We start from the raw sequence: 13,799 nt of genomic DNA, 5'->3' as shown, positions 1-13,799 counted from the left end.
AGGAGGCAGAAGACCCCACACAAGCAGACCAGGAGGATCAACCCTCTGCTTATAGTGAGCCTGCCGTGCCCCTAGTGAGCCAAAGAGCTCGTAGACAGCTGCCCAGTTTACCTTTGACAGCCCCTACACCCTGTAACTCAGGACCAGTCAGTAAGCTCCGTAGGTCTACTAGGGTCACTAGAGGCCAGCTGCCTGTACGTTGGAGGATTTAAAGTGCTCAAACTGTTTTATTTGTATTTACCTGTTTATTGTTGCTTGTGAATAATTGTGTATTTCTAGTTATTTTATAGGTGTCGTTTATGGATTATCCGGAATCCTTTGTACATATGTTTGGAGCGTAACCCAGGAACGGACTAAAGACTGTTAAAGACTCGGGGCAGGACAGACCCCTACCTGGTTACGGCTCCCTGTTCTTTGGTGGAATGGACACCCTTGTTTTCTTCAAAAACTGCACCCGGTTGCGGACACGCCGTGACCATCCTAATGTGTTTTTCTTTATTGTACTGTTTCTGTTTATAACTTGTTATGTTTACAAAAGTATGTTTAGTCCCGGAGTACTAAATTTCACTAGGGGGGAATGTGGCACCCCAGGGGTCTGGTTTCCACAGTAATAGCAATATTACGTCTGAGAGCAGGTGGGAGGTCTCCTGGTCAGGAATCCTATGCATGCCACACCTCCTGCCCAGTCCTGGGAGGGGAAGAACTTCCCCTATATAAAACTGGGGCTGAGGCAGGGTTAGAGGAAAAAAGAGGAGAAGAGGAGTCCCAGACAGAGACATAGTCTGGTCTGGAGAGGAGCAGCTATAGGAAAGAAAGATCAGGAGCTCAGTGGGAGCAGTGCTAAAAGGAGTCAGGGGCTGGAAGCTGTAGAGCTCGCCCTGATTGAAGAGTTCTCACCGGACCCGGAGTCCGAGGCTGTGGGGACTAATCCTTACCCAGCAGCAGAAACCGACCGGCAGGGGATTTCAGGTCCTCTGGCCAAGAAACCCGAAGGCACGGTCACACGCAAGGGACCAGCACCGCCGTCGTGGAGCGGAAGCTACCAGAAGGCCCCGAGTCACCGGCCATACGGGTGAGCACCACACGGTACACTCAGGGACGTGGGCTACTTTTACCCGCCTCTAGCAAGGTAGCCAGAAGAGTACAATTAGTTGGGGAGGCCTACAACTCCGCCTGGCCAGGGGAGATCCCATCTGCTCACGGACTGACCAGGCCCCGATCGCTAGCCAGTACTCCGGGAGGGTCTACCTTTGTCATCAGTAAAGACCCTGAACTACACCGCACCGTCTCTGAGTGGTTCCTGCTACCTGCATGCTATTCTGCTACCCCCTTCAAACACGTCGGCTGCCCTGAGGCCATACCCCTCCCGTTGGGGGTTATACCATCTACGCTGCACAATCGTACCACCGGCCTCAGCGGTCTGCCCTGCAGCGGCGGCCTCATAGCCGCATTCAACGGGTGGCGTAGTCGAACACCGTACCATCTTCTGCTAAACTCTGCCACTCAGCTTGACTCCCTGGGCACGGACCGGGTCACCGCCACGAGACTACTACCCCTATCGGATCCGGCTCCGGGTAGGCTCCCGCGTGCGCAACGCTGCGCGACTCAGGCCCAGGGGCGCGTCATTTAGCACTTGTTGGCCCTTTTGCCTTCACTCTGCGGTCCAGCTCACCCCAAACCATCTCGATTGGGTTCAGGTCTGGTGACTGTGGAGGCCAGGTCATCTGGCGTAGCACCCCATCACTCTCCTTCTTGGTCAAATAGCCCTTACACAGCCTGGAGGTGTGTTTGGGGTCATTATCCTGTTGAAAAATAAATGATGGTCCAACTAAACGCAAACCGGGTGGAATAGCATGCCGCTGCAAGATGCTGTGGTAGCCATGCTGGTTCAGTATGCCTTCAATTTTTAATAAATCCCCAACAGTGTCACCAGCAAAGCACCCCCACACCATCACACCTCCTCCTCTATGCTTCACGGTGGGAACCAGGCATGTAGAGTCCATCCGTTCACCTTTTCTGCGTCGCACAAAGACACAGTGGTTGGAACCAAAGATCTCAAATTTGGACTCATCAGACCAAAGCACAGATTTCCACTGTTCTAATGTCCATTCCTTGTGTTCTTTAGCCCAAACAAGTCTCTTCTGCTTGTTGCCTGTCCTTAGAAGTGGTTTCCTAGCAGCTATTTTACCATGAAGGCCTGCTGCACAAAGTCTCCTCTTAACAGTTGAAGAGATGTGTCTGCTGCTAGAACTCTGTGTGGCATTGACCTGGTCTCTAATCGGAGCTGCTGTTAACCTGCGATTTCTGAGGCTGGTGACTCAGATAAACTTATCGTCAGAAGCAGAGGTGACTCTTGGTCTTCCTTTCCTGGGGTGGTCCTCATGTGAGCCAGTTTCTTTGTAGCGCTTGATGGTTTTTGCAACTGCACTTGGGGACACTTTCAAAGTTTGCCCAATTTTTCGGACTGACTGACCTTAATTTCTTAAAGTAATGATGGCCACTCGTTTTTCTTTACTTAGCTGCTTTTTTCTTGCCATAATACAAACAGTCTATTCAGTAGGACTATCAGCTGTGTATCCACCTGACTTCTGCACAACACAACTGATGGTCCCAACCCCATTTATAAGGCAAGAAATCCCACTTATTAAACCTGACAGGGCACACCTGTGAAGTGAAAACCATTTCCGGTGACTACCTCTTGAAGCTCATCAAGAGAATGCCAAGAGTGTGCAAAGCAGTCATCAAAGCAAAAGATGGCTACTTTGAAGAACCTAGAATATAAGACATATTTTCAGTTGTTTCACACTTTTTTTGTTAAGTATATGATTCCACATGTGTTAATTCATAGTTTTGATGCCTTCAGTGTGAATGTACAATTTTCAAAGTCATGAAAATACAGAAAAATCTTTAAATGAGAAGGTGTGTCCAAACTTTTGGTCTGTACTGTATGTAACACATTTTTTTTATTTTTAGCAAGTGACAGGTCATCTTTATGTGGAAACAGAAAAAAAGACCAGCACACCCAAGCTAATGTGAACAGGTGCCAGCTAACACAATAGTTCTAAGAAAAAACAGCTGCACTCTGAAATGCTAAGAATGGTGAATCTAGAACATTGTTTCCAATGTCCAATTTCAGAGTGCAGCTATGTTTTTTCTTATATCTTTATGTGGAATATGGGTAAAGTCCTAGATATGCAAGATTTCAGTACTGTAGTCTTAAAGTAATTGTATAACATTTAAAAAGCATAAAACTCTTGTCCTTGGGACAAGCAGCTGTGTTCTGTTCATCTGATCAAGGTTGTAAGATCAGACACATCTCATTAACAAGAGTGGTGCTACTGTTTTAGGAAAGACATCTAAGGTCTATTGCGACCTTTGCGATTTATTAACTTCACATTTAAAAATAAATAATAGAAATTTTATTATTAATATTTGACAAAACAAATAAAATGCATTTTCCATTATTCTTTCATCACTTTCATGTGGAGCTTAGTGTTGCCACATGGTTTTTTTTTGCCTTCCTCTGGATCAACATGTTAGGCTATGGGTTGAACTAGATGGACTTAGTTTTCCTTCAACCTTAAAAACTATGTTACTATGTTACTTATGCAGTTGTAGCTTTGGCAATTATTCTATGAATTGATGAGACATAAATTGAAAACTGTGATGCGTTCCTCCAGGAACAAACAAAAACCTATGAGTCTCCATCTTGTAAATGCTGCTGTTCATATCAACAGCAGTCTCCTGCCTTATTCTGGGCCATTTAAAGGGTATTTCCATCTCAGCCATCCATGGCTATGGATATGCAGGTGGTTGGCACTACAGAAACAGGCGGTTGGCACTATGTAGCCCTGACTTCTTATGGCCGCCATACACAGATGTATAGTCACATTTTGGCCATAAATGGCTGATATGGGAATACCCTCCAGGTAGACTTCTGACAGATGCAGTCTGATTACTTGATTGATCCCATGTCTGCGCAGTGTAAAACATTTCTAATGATGTGTATCACTGGCCAAATGTTTGTTTCATCCGTCTGTCAAACAGTCCAGAACTTTCATCCTAATCTGAAGCCAATAAAGTTAGTGAACATATTTCGTACAGAATACTGGGACATGTAGATCAATAATGGGATCAGTTAGGAGGAAGTAGCTATTTTTTGCTCTTCAGTACAGTTAGCTATATCCTGGGTAGCCTGGGATATTTCTGCCTGAAATGCAATGTAAGAGATGGGATGGCAACAAATTACATTACACTCTGAGAGGCTCATACCCAAAAAAAGTAAAAAAATAAATATTCCAATATAATTTGTCAACTGGAGGTAGCCATATGTTACATTGCTGACTGTGTGACTAGTGTTAGTAAAACATGGAAAGGAGTTACATTTTTTATTTTTACTTTTAAACTAGAAATGTAATTTGGATACTTTTTGTAATAAGGTTGATTACTTAATTTTGATGCCTTCACTGAGAAAATAGGTGCTAAAGTGTGCTCACCGAGCGCATAGATCTGAGAGTGCGCCCTCATATTCCCCAGGTTACAGGGTATTACAGCAGAGTGCCCCCTCATATTCCCCAGGTTACAGGGTATTACAGCAGAGTGCCGCCTCATATTCCCCAGGTTACAGGGTATTACAGCAGAGTGCCCCCTCATATTCCCCAGGTTACAGGGTATTACAGCAGAGTGCCCCCTCATATTCACCAGGTTACATGGTATTACAGCAGAGTGCCCCCTCATATTCACCAGGTTACATGGTATTACAGCAGAGTGCCGCCTCATATTCCCCAGGTTACAGGGTATTACAGCAGAGTGCCCCCTCATATTCCCCAGGTTACAGGGTATTACAGCAGAGTGCCCCCTCATATTCACCGGGTTACAGGGTATTACAGCAGAGTGCCCCCTCATACTCACCGGGTTACAGGGTATTACAGCAGAGTGCCGTCTCATATTCACCAGGTTACATGGTATTACAGCAGAGTGCCGCCTCATATTCACCAGGTTACATGGTTTTACAGCAGAGTGCCGCCTCATATTCACCAGGTTACATGGTATTACAGCAGAGTGCCCCCTCATATTCACCAGGTTACAGGGTATTACAGCAGAGTGCCGCCTCATATTCACCAGGTTACATGGTATTACAGCAGATTGCCCCCTCATATTCACCAGGTTACATGGTATTACAGCAGAGTGCCGCCTCATATTCACCAGGTTACAGGGTATTACAGCAGAGTGCCGCCTCATATTCACCAGGTTACATGGTATTACAGCAGAGTGCCGTCTCATATTCACCAGGTTACATGGTATTACAGCAGAGTGCCCCCTCATATTCACCAGGTTACATGGTATTACAGCAGAGTGCCGCCTCATATTCACCAGGTTACAGGGTATTACAGCAGAGTGCGCCCTCATATTCCCCAGGTTACAGGGTATTACAGCAGAGTGCCCCCTCATATTCCCCAGGTTACAGGGTATTACAGCAGAGTGCCGTCTCATATTCACCAGGTTACAGGGTATTACAGCAGAGTGCCGCCTCATATTCACCAGGTTACAGGGTATTACAGCAGAGTGCCGTCTCATATTCCCCAGGTTACAGGGTATTACAGCAGAGTGCCGCCTCATATTCCCCAGGTTACAGGGTATTACAGCAGAGTGCCGTCTCATATTCCCCAGGTTACAGGGTATTACAGCAGAGGGCCCCCTCATATTCCCCATGTTACAGGGTATTCCAGCAGAGGGCCCCCTCATATTCCCCAGGTTACAGGGTATTACAGCAGAGTGCCGCCTCATATTCACCAGGTTACAGGGTATTACAGCAGAGTGCCCCCTCATATTCCCCAGGTTACAGGGTATTACAGCAGAGTGCCCCCTCATATTCCCCAGGTTACAGGGTATTACAGCAGAGTGCCGCCTCATATTCCCCAGGTTACAGGGTATTACAGCAGAGTGCCGCCTCATATTCACCAGGTTACAGGGTATTACAGCAGAGTGCCGCCTCATATTACCAGGTTACATGGTATTACAGCAGAGTGCCGCCTCAAATTCACCAGGTTACAGGGTATTACAGCAGAGTGCCGCCTCATATTCACCAGGTTACAGGGTATTACAGCAGAGTGCCGTCTCATATTCCCCAGGTTACAGGGTATTACAGCAGAGTGCCGTCTCATATTCCCCAGGTTACAGGGTATTACAGCAGATTGCCGCCTCATATTCACCGGGTTACAGGGTATTACAGCAGAGTGCTGCCTCATATTCACCAGGTTACAGGGTATTACAGCAGAGTGCCGCCTCATATTCCCCAGGTTACAGGGTATTACAGCAGAGTGCCGCCTCATATTCACCAGGTTACAGGGTATTACAGCAGAGTGCCGCCTCATATTCACCAGGTTACATGGTATTACAGCAGAGTGCCGCCTCATATTCACCAGGTTGCAGGGTATTACAGCAGAGTGCCCCCTCATATTCCCCAGGTTACAGGGTATTACAGCAGAGTGCCGCCTCATATTCACCAGGTTACAGGGTATTACAGCAGAGTGCCCCCTCATATTCCCCAGGTTACAGGGTATTACAGCAGAGTGCCGCCTCATATTCACCAGGTTGCAGGGTATTACAGCAGAGTGCCACCTCATATTCCCCAGGTTACAGGGTATTACAGCAGAGTGCCCCCTCATGCTCACCAGGTTACAGGGTATTACAGCAGAGTGCCCCCTCATATTCCCCAGGTTACAGGGTATTACAGCAGAGTGCCCCCTCATATTCCCCAGGTTACAGGGTATTACAGCAGAGTGCCGCCTCATATACACCAGGTTACAGGGTATTACAGCAGAGTGCCCCCTCATGCTCACCAGGTTACAGGGTATTACAGCAGAGTGCCCCCTAATATTCTCCAGCTTACAGGGTATTACAGCAGAGTGCCCCCTCATATTCACCGGGTTACAGGGTATTACAGCAGAGTGCCCCCTCATGCTCGCCAGGTTATAGGGTATTACAGCAGAGGGCCCCCTCATATTCCCCAGGTTACTTGGTATTACAGCAGAGTGCCCCCTCATATTCACCGGGTTACAGGGCATTACAGCAGAGTGCCCCCTCATATTCACCGAGTTACAAGGTATTACAGCAGTGTGCCCCCTCATATTCTCCGGGTTACAAGGTATTACATCAGAGTGCCCCCTCATATTCCCCAGGTTAAAGGGTATTACAGCAGAGTGCCCCCTCATATTCACCAGGTTACAAGGTATTACAGCAGAGTTCCCCCTCATATTCCCCAGGTTACAGGGTATTACAGCAGAGCGCCCCCTCATATTCACTAGGTTATATGGTATTACAGCAGAGTGCCCCCTCATATTCCCCAGGTTACAGGGTTTACAGCAGAGTGCCCCCTCATATTCCCCAGGTTACAGGGTATTACAGCAGAGTGCCCCCTCATATTCATCGGGTTACAGGGTATTACAGCAGAGTGCCCCCTCAAATTCACCAGGTTACAGGGTATTACAGCAGAGGGCCCCCTCATATTCCCCTGGTTACAGGATATTACAGCAGAGTGCAGCTTCATATTCACCAGGTTACAGGGTATTACAGCAGAGCGCCCCCTCATATTCACTAGGTTACATGGTATTACAGCAGAGTGCCCCCTCATATTCCCCAGGTTACAGGGTTTACAGCAGAGTGCCCCCTCATATTCCCCAGGTTACAGGGTATTACAGCAGAGTGCCCCCTCATATTCACCGGGTTACAGGGTATTACACCACAATGCCCCCTCATATTCACCAGGTTACAGGGTATTACAGCAGAGTGCAGCTTCATATTCACCAGGTTACAGGGTATTACAGCAGAGTGCCCCCTCATATTCACCGGGTTACAGGATATTACAGCAGTGCGCCCTCTCATATTCACCTGGTTACAGGGTATTACAGCAGAGGGCCCCCTCATACTCACCAGGTTACAGGGTATTACAGCAGAGTGCCCTCTCATATTCACCAGGTTACAGGGTATTACAGCGGAGTGCCCCCTCATATTCACCGGGTTACAGGGTATTACAGCAGAGTGCCCCCTCATTCACCAGGTTACATGGTATTACAGCAGAGTGCCCCCTCATATTCACCGGGTTACAGGGTATTACAGCAGAGTGCCCCCTCATATTCACCGGGTTACAGGGTATTACAGCAGAGTGCCCCCTCATATTCACCGGGTTACAGGGTATTACAGCAGAATGCCCCCTCATATTCACCAGGTTACAGGGTATTACAGCAGAGTGCCCCCTCATATTCTCAAGGTTACAGAGTATTACAGCAGAGTGCCCCCTCATATTCACCGCGTTACAGGGTATTACAGCAGTGCGCCCTCTCATATTCACCTCGTTACAGGGTATTACAGCAGAGGGCCCCCTCATACTCACCAGGTTACAGGGTATTACAGCCGAGTGCCCCCTCATATTCACCGGGTTATAGGGTATTACAGCAGAGTGCCTGCTCATACTCACCGGGTTACAGGGTATTACAGCAGAGTGCCCCCTTATATTCACCGGGTTATAGGGTATTACAGCAGAGTGCCCCCTCATATTCACCAGGTTACATGGTATTACAGCAGAGTGCCCCCTCATACTCACCAGGTTACAGGGTATTACAGCAGAGTGCCCCCTCATATTCACCTCGTTACAGGGTATTACAGCAGAGGGCCCCCTCATACTCACCAGGTTACAGGGTATTACAGCAGAGTGCCCCCTCATATTCACCGGGTTACAGGGTATTACAGCAGAGTGCCCCCTCATATTCACCAGGTTACAGGGTATTACAGCAGAGTGCCCCCTCATATTCACCGGGTTACAGGGTATTACAGCAGAGTGCCCCCTCATATTCACCAGGTTACAGGGTATTACAGCAGAGTGCCCCCTCATATTCACCAGGTTACAGGGTATTACAGCAGAGTGCCCCCTCATATTCACCAGGTTACAGGGTATTACAGCAGAGTACCCCCTCATATTCACCAGGTTACAGGGTATTACAGCAGAGTGCCCCCTCATATTCACCGGGTTACAGGGTATTACAGCAGAGTGCCCCCTCATATTCACCAGGTTACAGGGTATTACAGCAGAGTGCCCCCTCATATTCACCAGGTTACAGGGTATTACAGCAGAGGGCCCCCTCATACTCACCAGGTTACAGGGTATTACAGCAGAGTGCCCCATCATATTCACCAGGTTACAGGGTATTACAGCAGAGTGCCCCCTCATATTCACCAGGTTACAGGGTATTACAGCAGAGTGCCCCCTCATATTCACCGGGTTACAGGGTATTACAGCAGAGTGCCCCCTCATATTCACCAGGTTACATGGTATTACAGCAGAGTGCCCCCTCATATTCACCGGGTTACAGGGTATTACAGCAGAGTGCCCCCTCATATTCACCTGGTTACATGGTATTACAGCAGAGTGCCCGCTCATATTCACCGGGTTACAGGGTATTACAGCAGAGTGCCCCCTCATATTCACCTGGTTACATTGTATTACAGCAGAGTGCCCCCTCATATTCACCGGGTTACAGGGTATTACAGCAGAGTGCGCCCTCATATTCACCAGGTTACAGGGTATTACAGCAGACAGATGTGTCAGCAGACACTATTAGAAGGGCACACGCCAAGCTTATGTAAGATGGAGCCCAGTATAATCATCTTTATTTACACCTAAACAATACTACTGCTATATCTGACGCGTTTCTCTCCCAGTCAGGAGGTTCATGGGTCCCGCTGAGATTATCCACATGTTACCTTACAACCAGTGAGGCATAACAGCCATTATTATCAGCGCTTGTCTACTGGTCATATTTTTAGTCCCTGATAAACATCCTGAAGGAGACAGGAAACGCGTCGGGTACAGAATTACAGGATGGAGATATCTAGATTTTTTTAAAAAGTCAATCTTCTATTAGCAAATCATGGACCTGGAGTGGCGTATTATTGAAGTACAGTATATCTCTTATGGGATGTGATGAGTTATATTGCATGGTCTCTTAGTAATTTAGTTTATTGTATTACTTAGGTCCATATTAATGCACCGGCCAAGATTACGTCAAAGTGGGGGTGCCATATCCTTTATTTACCTAGGGTGCCAACCTCTGCGGTTAGGAAGGGCCTTAAATAGAGTTGAATAGGGACAGTTTTTGCCGCTATGCTCATTATTTAGTATTGTTTGGGGGTGTATAAGGTAATTAACTTGGTTCCATCCTTCATACATAATTTCACTGTGTTCCCTTCCAACAATGTCTTTTAACACATGTGTCTGTCTGCCATAGTGATCTTTTACCTTTTATTGGATACTGACATCAGGGTCTATGTAACTTTCCCTGTATATCTAATAAAGCGTATTACATAAGAGTGCCCTGTTATATTCAGCAGGTTAGTGGCGTAGCGTGGCAGAAGGAGGTATACCTTCTCCATGCCACCCACTGCAGAGTGATCAGCAAGTGCACAGTTAATGCCCACCCACAGCTACTTATACAGAGCACAGCAAGCAAGATGAGTTGGTCATGTGCTACTGTGCTTGCATAGGCAGCAACCAGAATGGCAAAGCTCAGTATAATGAAGTGAACTTTGTCATCTCAGTCACTGCCTGTGCAGAGCAGCAGCCAATGACAAATTAATCCCCAGTGCTGTGCTCTACATAAGCAGTGATGAAGATGACATAAGGATAGCATGTAATGTTTTTTTAACACTTTTTTTTAACCCTAATGAGGATAAGTGTTAGGGCAACTGATTGGTTTAGCGTTAGGTTTAGGGCTAAGGTTAGTCTTACGGTTAGATTTAGGGCAAGGATCAGTCTCAGGTTTGACTTATGGCTAGGGTTAGACTTAAGAATAGGGTTAGACTTAGGGATAGGGTTAGACTTAGGGCAAGGATCAGTGCTAGGGTTAGACTTAGGGCTAGCGTTAGACTGTCACAGGTGTGTCGGGTGAAATATACAGTCACTCTGGATCTGGCTGTAGAAGGTCACTGCGCTTGGCATTGCAGACACCTTCTTAAAGGGGTTGTCCACTACTTTGACATTGATGCCCTATCTGTAAGATAGGGCATCAATGTATGATTGGCCGGTGTCCCGCACGCGGCACCCCTGCTGATCAGCTGTTATTGGTGCTGGCAGCAGCGGCTGCCGACCAGAAGTCCTTACCTGCGGTGCCTGGCCATCAAGTTGTAGTGGCCGCCGCTTGTAACTGCACATCCGCCACCCATTCGGCTGCCGGCACCGATAACAGCTGATCGGCGGGGGTGCCGCGTGTGGGACCCCGGCCGATCATACATTGATGCCCTATCCTACGGCATCAATGTCAAAGTAGTAGACAACTTCTTTAATCCTTCTTCCTTTAAGAAAAAGCGGTAACCTCCCTCCTGGTGCTAATTGACACACCCTTGCATGGGAGTTAAATACCCTCAGTTTGCTCCAGGCAATCACCGGTGATACTTCTATGCACTTTTGTGTAGGCATGGAGCACTAGCTGTTGGCTGGCTTCTACTCTGGTGCCCTTGGAGGACAGTTGGCGTTACTCCTCTGGTGTCTGCTCAAAATAAGTGTATCCCCTTTGTTTGTCTACCTTGTTGTCTTTAGTTTGTAGTGGGGCCTGACCAGTGCTCACCCCTCCCCCTCCCTATCTAGGGCCAAGCTCTAGGGACATACAGGGTTTAGGGTCCTGTTTGGTGATAGGTGTGGAACCTATATAGGGACGGTAGGGTAGGCACGGTATTATTAGATCTGCCTTGGGGTCTCCACTCCCCCTTTTCTAGTGTTGGGGCTTCCTCCCCCTCTTCCCTTCGTGTTCCACTTAATCTTTGCCACACCTTGCGTGACATAGACTTAGGGCTATGGATAGTGCTAGGGTATTAAAATTATTACATAAAAAAAGTAATTAAAAAAAGCAAAAAAATTTAACGTATAACTTTTTGTTTTAAAATTTTAGCAAAAAGTAGAAAAAACTGAGAGGTTGAAGTGCAAACTATAATTACATCAGTATTTTCCTCTAATTACAATACATATGCTTTGGGAATAAGGGGCTCATTACTGAACTGGTGGAAGGAACTCCGGGAGTGCTAATGGTTCCTGGGCTATGGGGCTCAAAGTACTTGCATGTCCCGAGTGTTGGCAACTCATGCTGCACCACTGATAAAATGTATTACAAAAAACATCCAAATTATATTTCCAGTTTAAAATTTGAAAAATAAAATGTAGTTACTTTTTAAGGATAAGTCTTTACAATCGTTACTGTCCTACAAAACTTTCTGAGAATCTGCACAAGCATCAGCATTTTAATTTTTTTCCTCATATATCCATAGGATAAATGAAAATAAGAAATTTTGTAATGTATCTTATTAGACAAATCTTCTTCTTTCTCTCCTTGATCTGATGTTTCACTCTCAAAATTCTGAATTGATGGGTAAAATTTGTTTTCAGTGAATACAGATTTTCTCATTACTGAGATAGATGGCAGTTGGTGCTCATAAAGTTCTATGGAGATTTGTAACTGCCATTTACAGGAGAACTTGCAGCAGAATGTCTATATCTGCCTCTAGCTCCTCCCTCCATAGAATCTTATAAGCACTGACTGTCATCTCCTATCTCAGTAATGGAAAAATCTGTCTTCACTGAATACAATACAGATAATACCCATGGACTGAGAGTAAAAGATCAGTCCTGTTGAAGAAAGAAGCAGATTTCTCTGATAAGATATATTACAAAGTTGCTTATTTTTATGTGCACTATTGATTTATGTAACAAAAATGTAAAACAATGATTACTCTTTAGTAAATAAACAAAAAAAATCACTAAATCCCACTGCATTTTTCTAGCATACATAATTTAAAAAGCAAAATGAAGAACTATTATATTGGTGAAACAAAATTTTAAATGGAGGTCAGGCTACAATTTAAAGAACATTAGACATATATTTCATGCTGGCATTTGTGGGAACAGGAAGAAACTTTGTGTTGCGTAAAAATTTTGCAATTATTCAAAGTGTTTATTCCAGAAAACTGGTGTAACACACTTAGATATATCAGCCCCTTTGTGTTTTGTGTGACCATGGTGTAGTTTGGTCAAACTTAGAATCAGATCTTTGGAGTGCTTGACCAGTTCTGTAAAGTAAGACCTCACGAATTAGGTCTCATTCAGGCGTCTGTGCAGGCAGATAGGAGGCTGTCGCGTTTCGCTTAGGGGACACTACGTGCAAAACTTGGACATCTGATGAGACCTCAGGTGTGGATTTTGGCCAGGTGTTCTGAGCTGTGGTTGTCTCAAGGGGTCATTTTGCCTTGGCCAGAGTGTTTAGATACAGGGCTAGGGCAGCAAACAGTATTTGTACCCTGGGTAAAAGGATCTGCAATGTATGTCAGTCAGAGGTTTGAGTATCTTACCGTAACACCATCCTGAGAGTGGGCGTCTATAAAATCCCATTGTACAATAAGATTGCGAGTGCTGGACTCAGAGAGGGTGTACGTACAGGGGAGAATTGCAGTCTGTCCCACAGTTATGTTCACCACAGAATTTGGTATAGTGACCTGCACACCGCGCACCGCTCCTAAAATATGAAGCACAATGTTAATTTTCTTTTAATCACACACGTAATTTTGCATTCATCTTTTCTACGGCAAAAAACAATATTAAAATATAGGTATAAAGCTGGTGATATTGTACATGAGAATTTTTCAACAAGATTTTCCGCTTTTCCATGTGCAAGGTTGGCATATAAAATAAGCACTCTGTAATAGGAATCTATGTTACAGGGGGATCCAGCCACAATGATTCTCTGGTGCCTAACTATGGT

The 13,799-nt window shown here is 46.0% G+C and overlaps 1 protein-coding gene across 2 annotated transcripts in view; it reads right to left on the bottom strand.

The window, feature by feature from the left end:
- The window catches only part of VSIG1 (V-set and immunoglobulin domain containing 1), a 44,461-nt gene that overhangs the window by 27,868 nt on the left and 2,794 nt on the right, over positions 1-13,799 (bottom strand). For both annotated transcript variants that reach the window (XR_012247466.1, XM_073641110.1), the window contains exon 2: positions 13,390-13,553. Coding sequence is in view for 1 of the 2 variants with exons in the window: in XM_073641110.1 (XP_073497211.1) it covers positions 13,390-13,553 (164 nt within the window). In the remaining variant the exon portion in view is untranslated. The remainder of the gene's footprint in view (positions 1-13,389; positions 13,554-13,799) is intronic.

Source organism: Phyllobates terribilis, unplaced genomic scaffold (genome assembly GCF_046119375.1).
Source record: "Phyllobates terribilis strain yellow unplaced genomic scaffold, ASM4611937v1 Scaffold_7__3_contigs__length_470593459, whole genome shotgun sequence".
Classification (NCBI taxonomy): Eukaryota; Metazoa; Chordata; class Amphibia; order Anura; family Dendrobatidae; genus Phyllobates; species Phyllobates terribilis.
The sequence above is the reverse complement of the archived record's forward strand: the minus strand, read 5'-3'. Positions and strand labels throughout refer to the sequence as shown.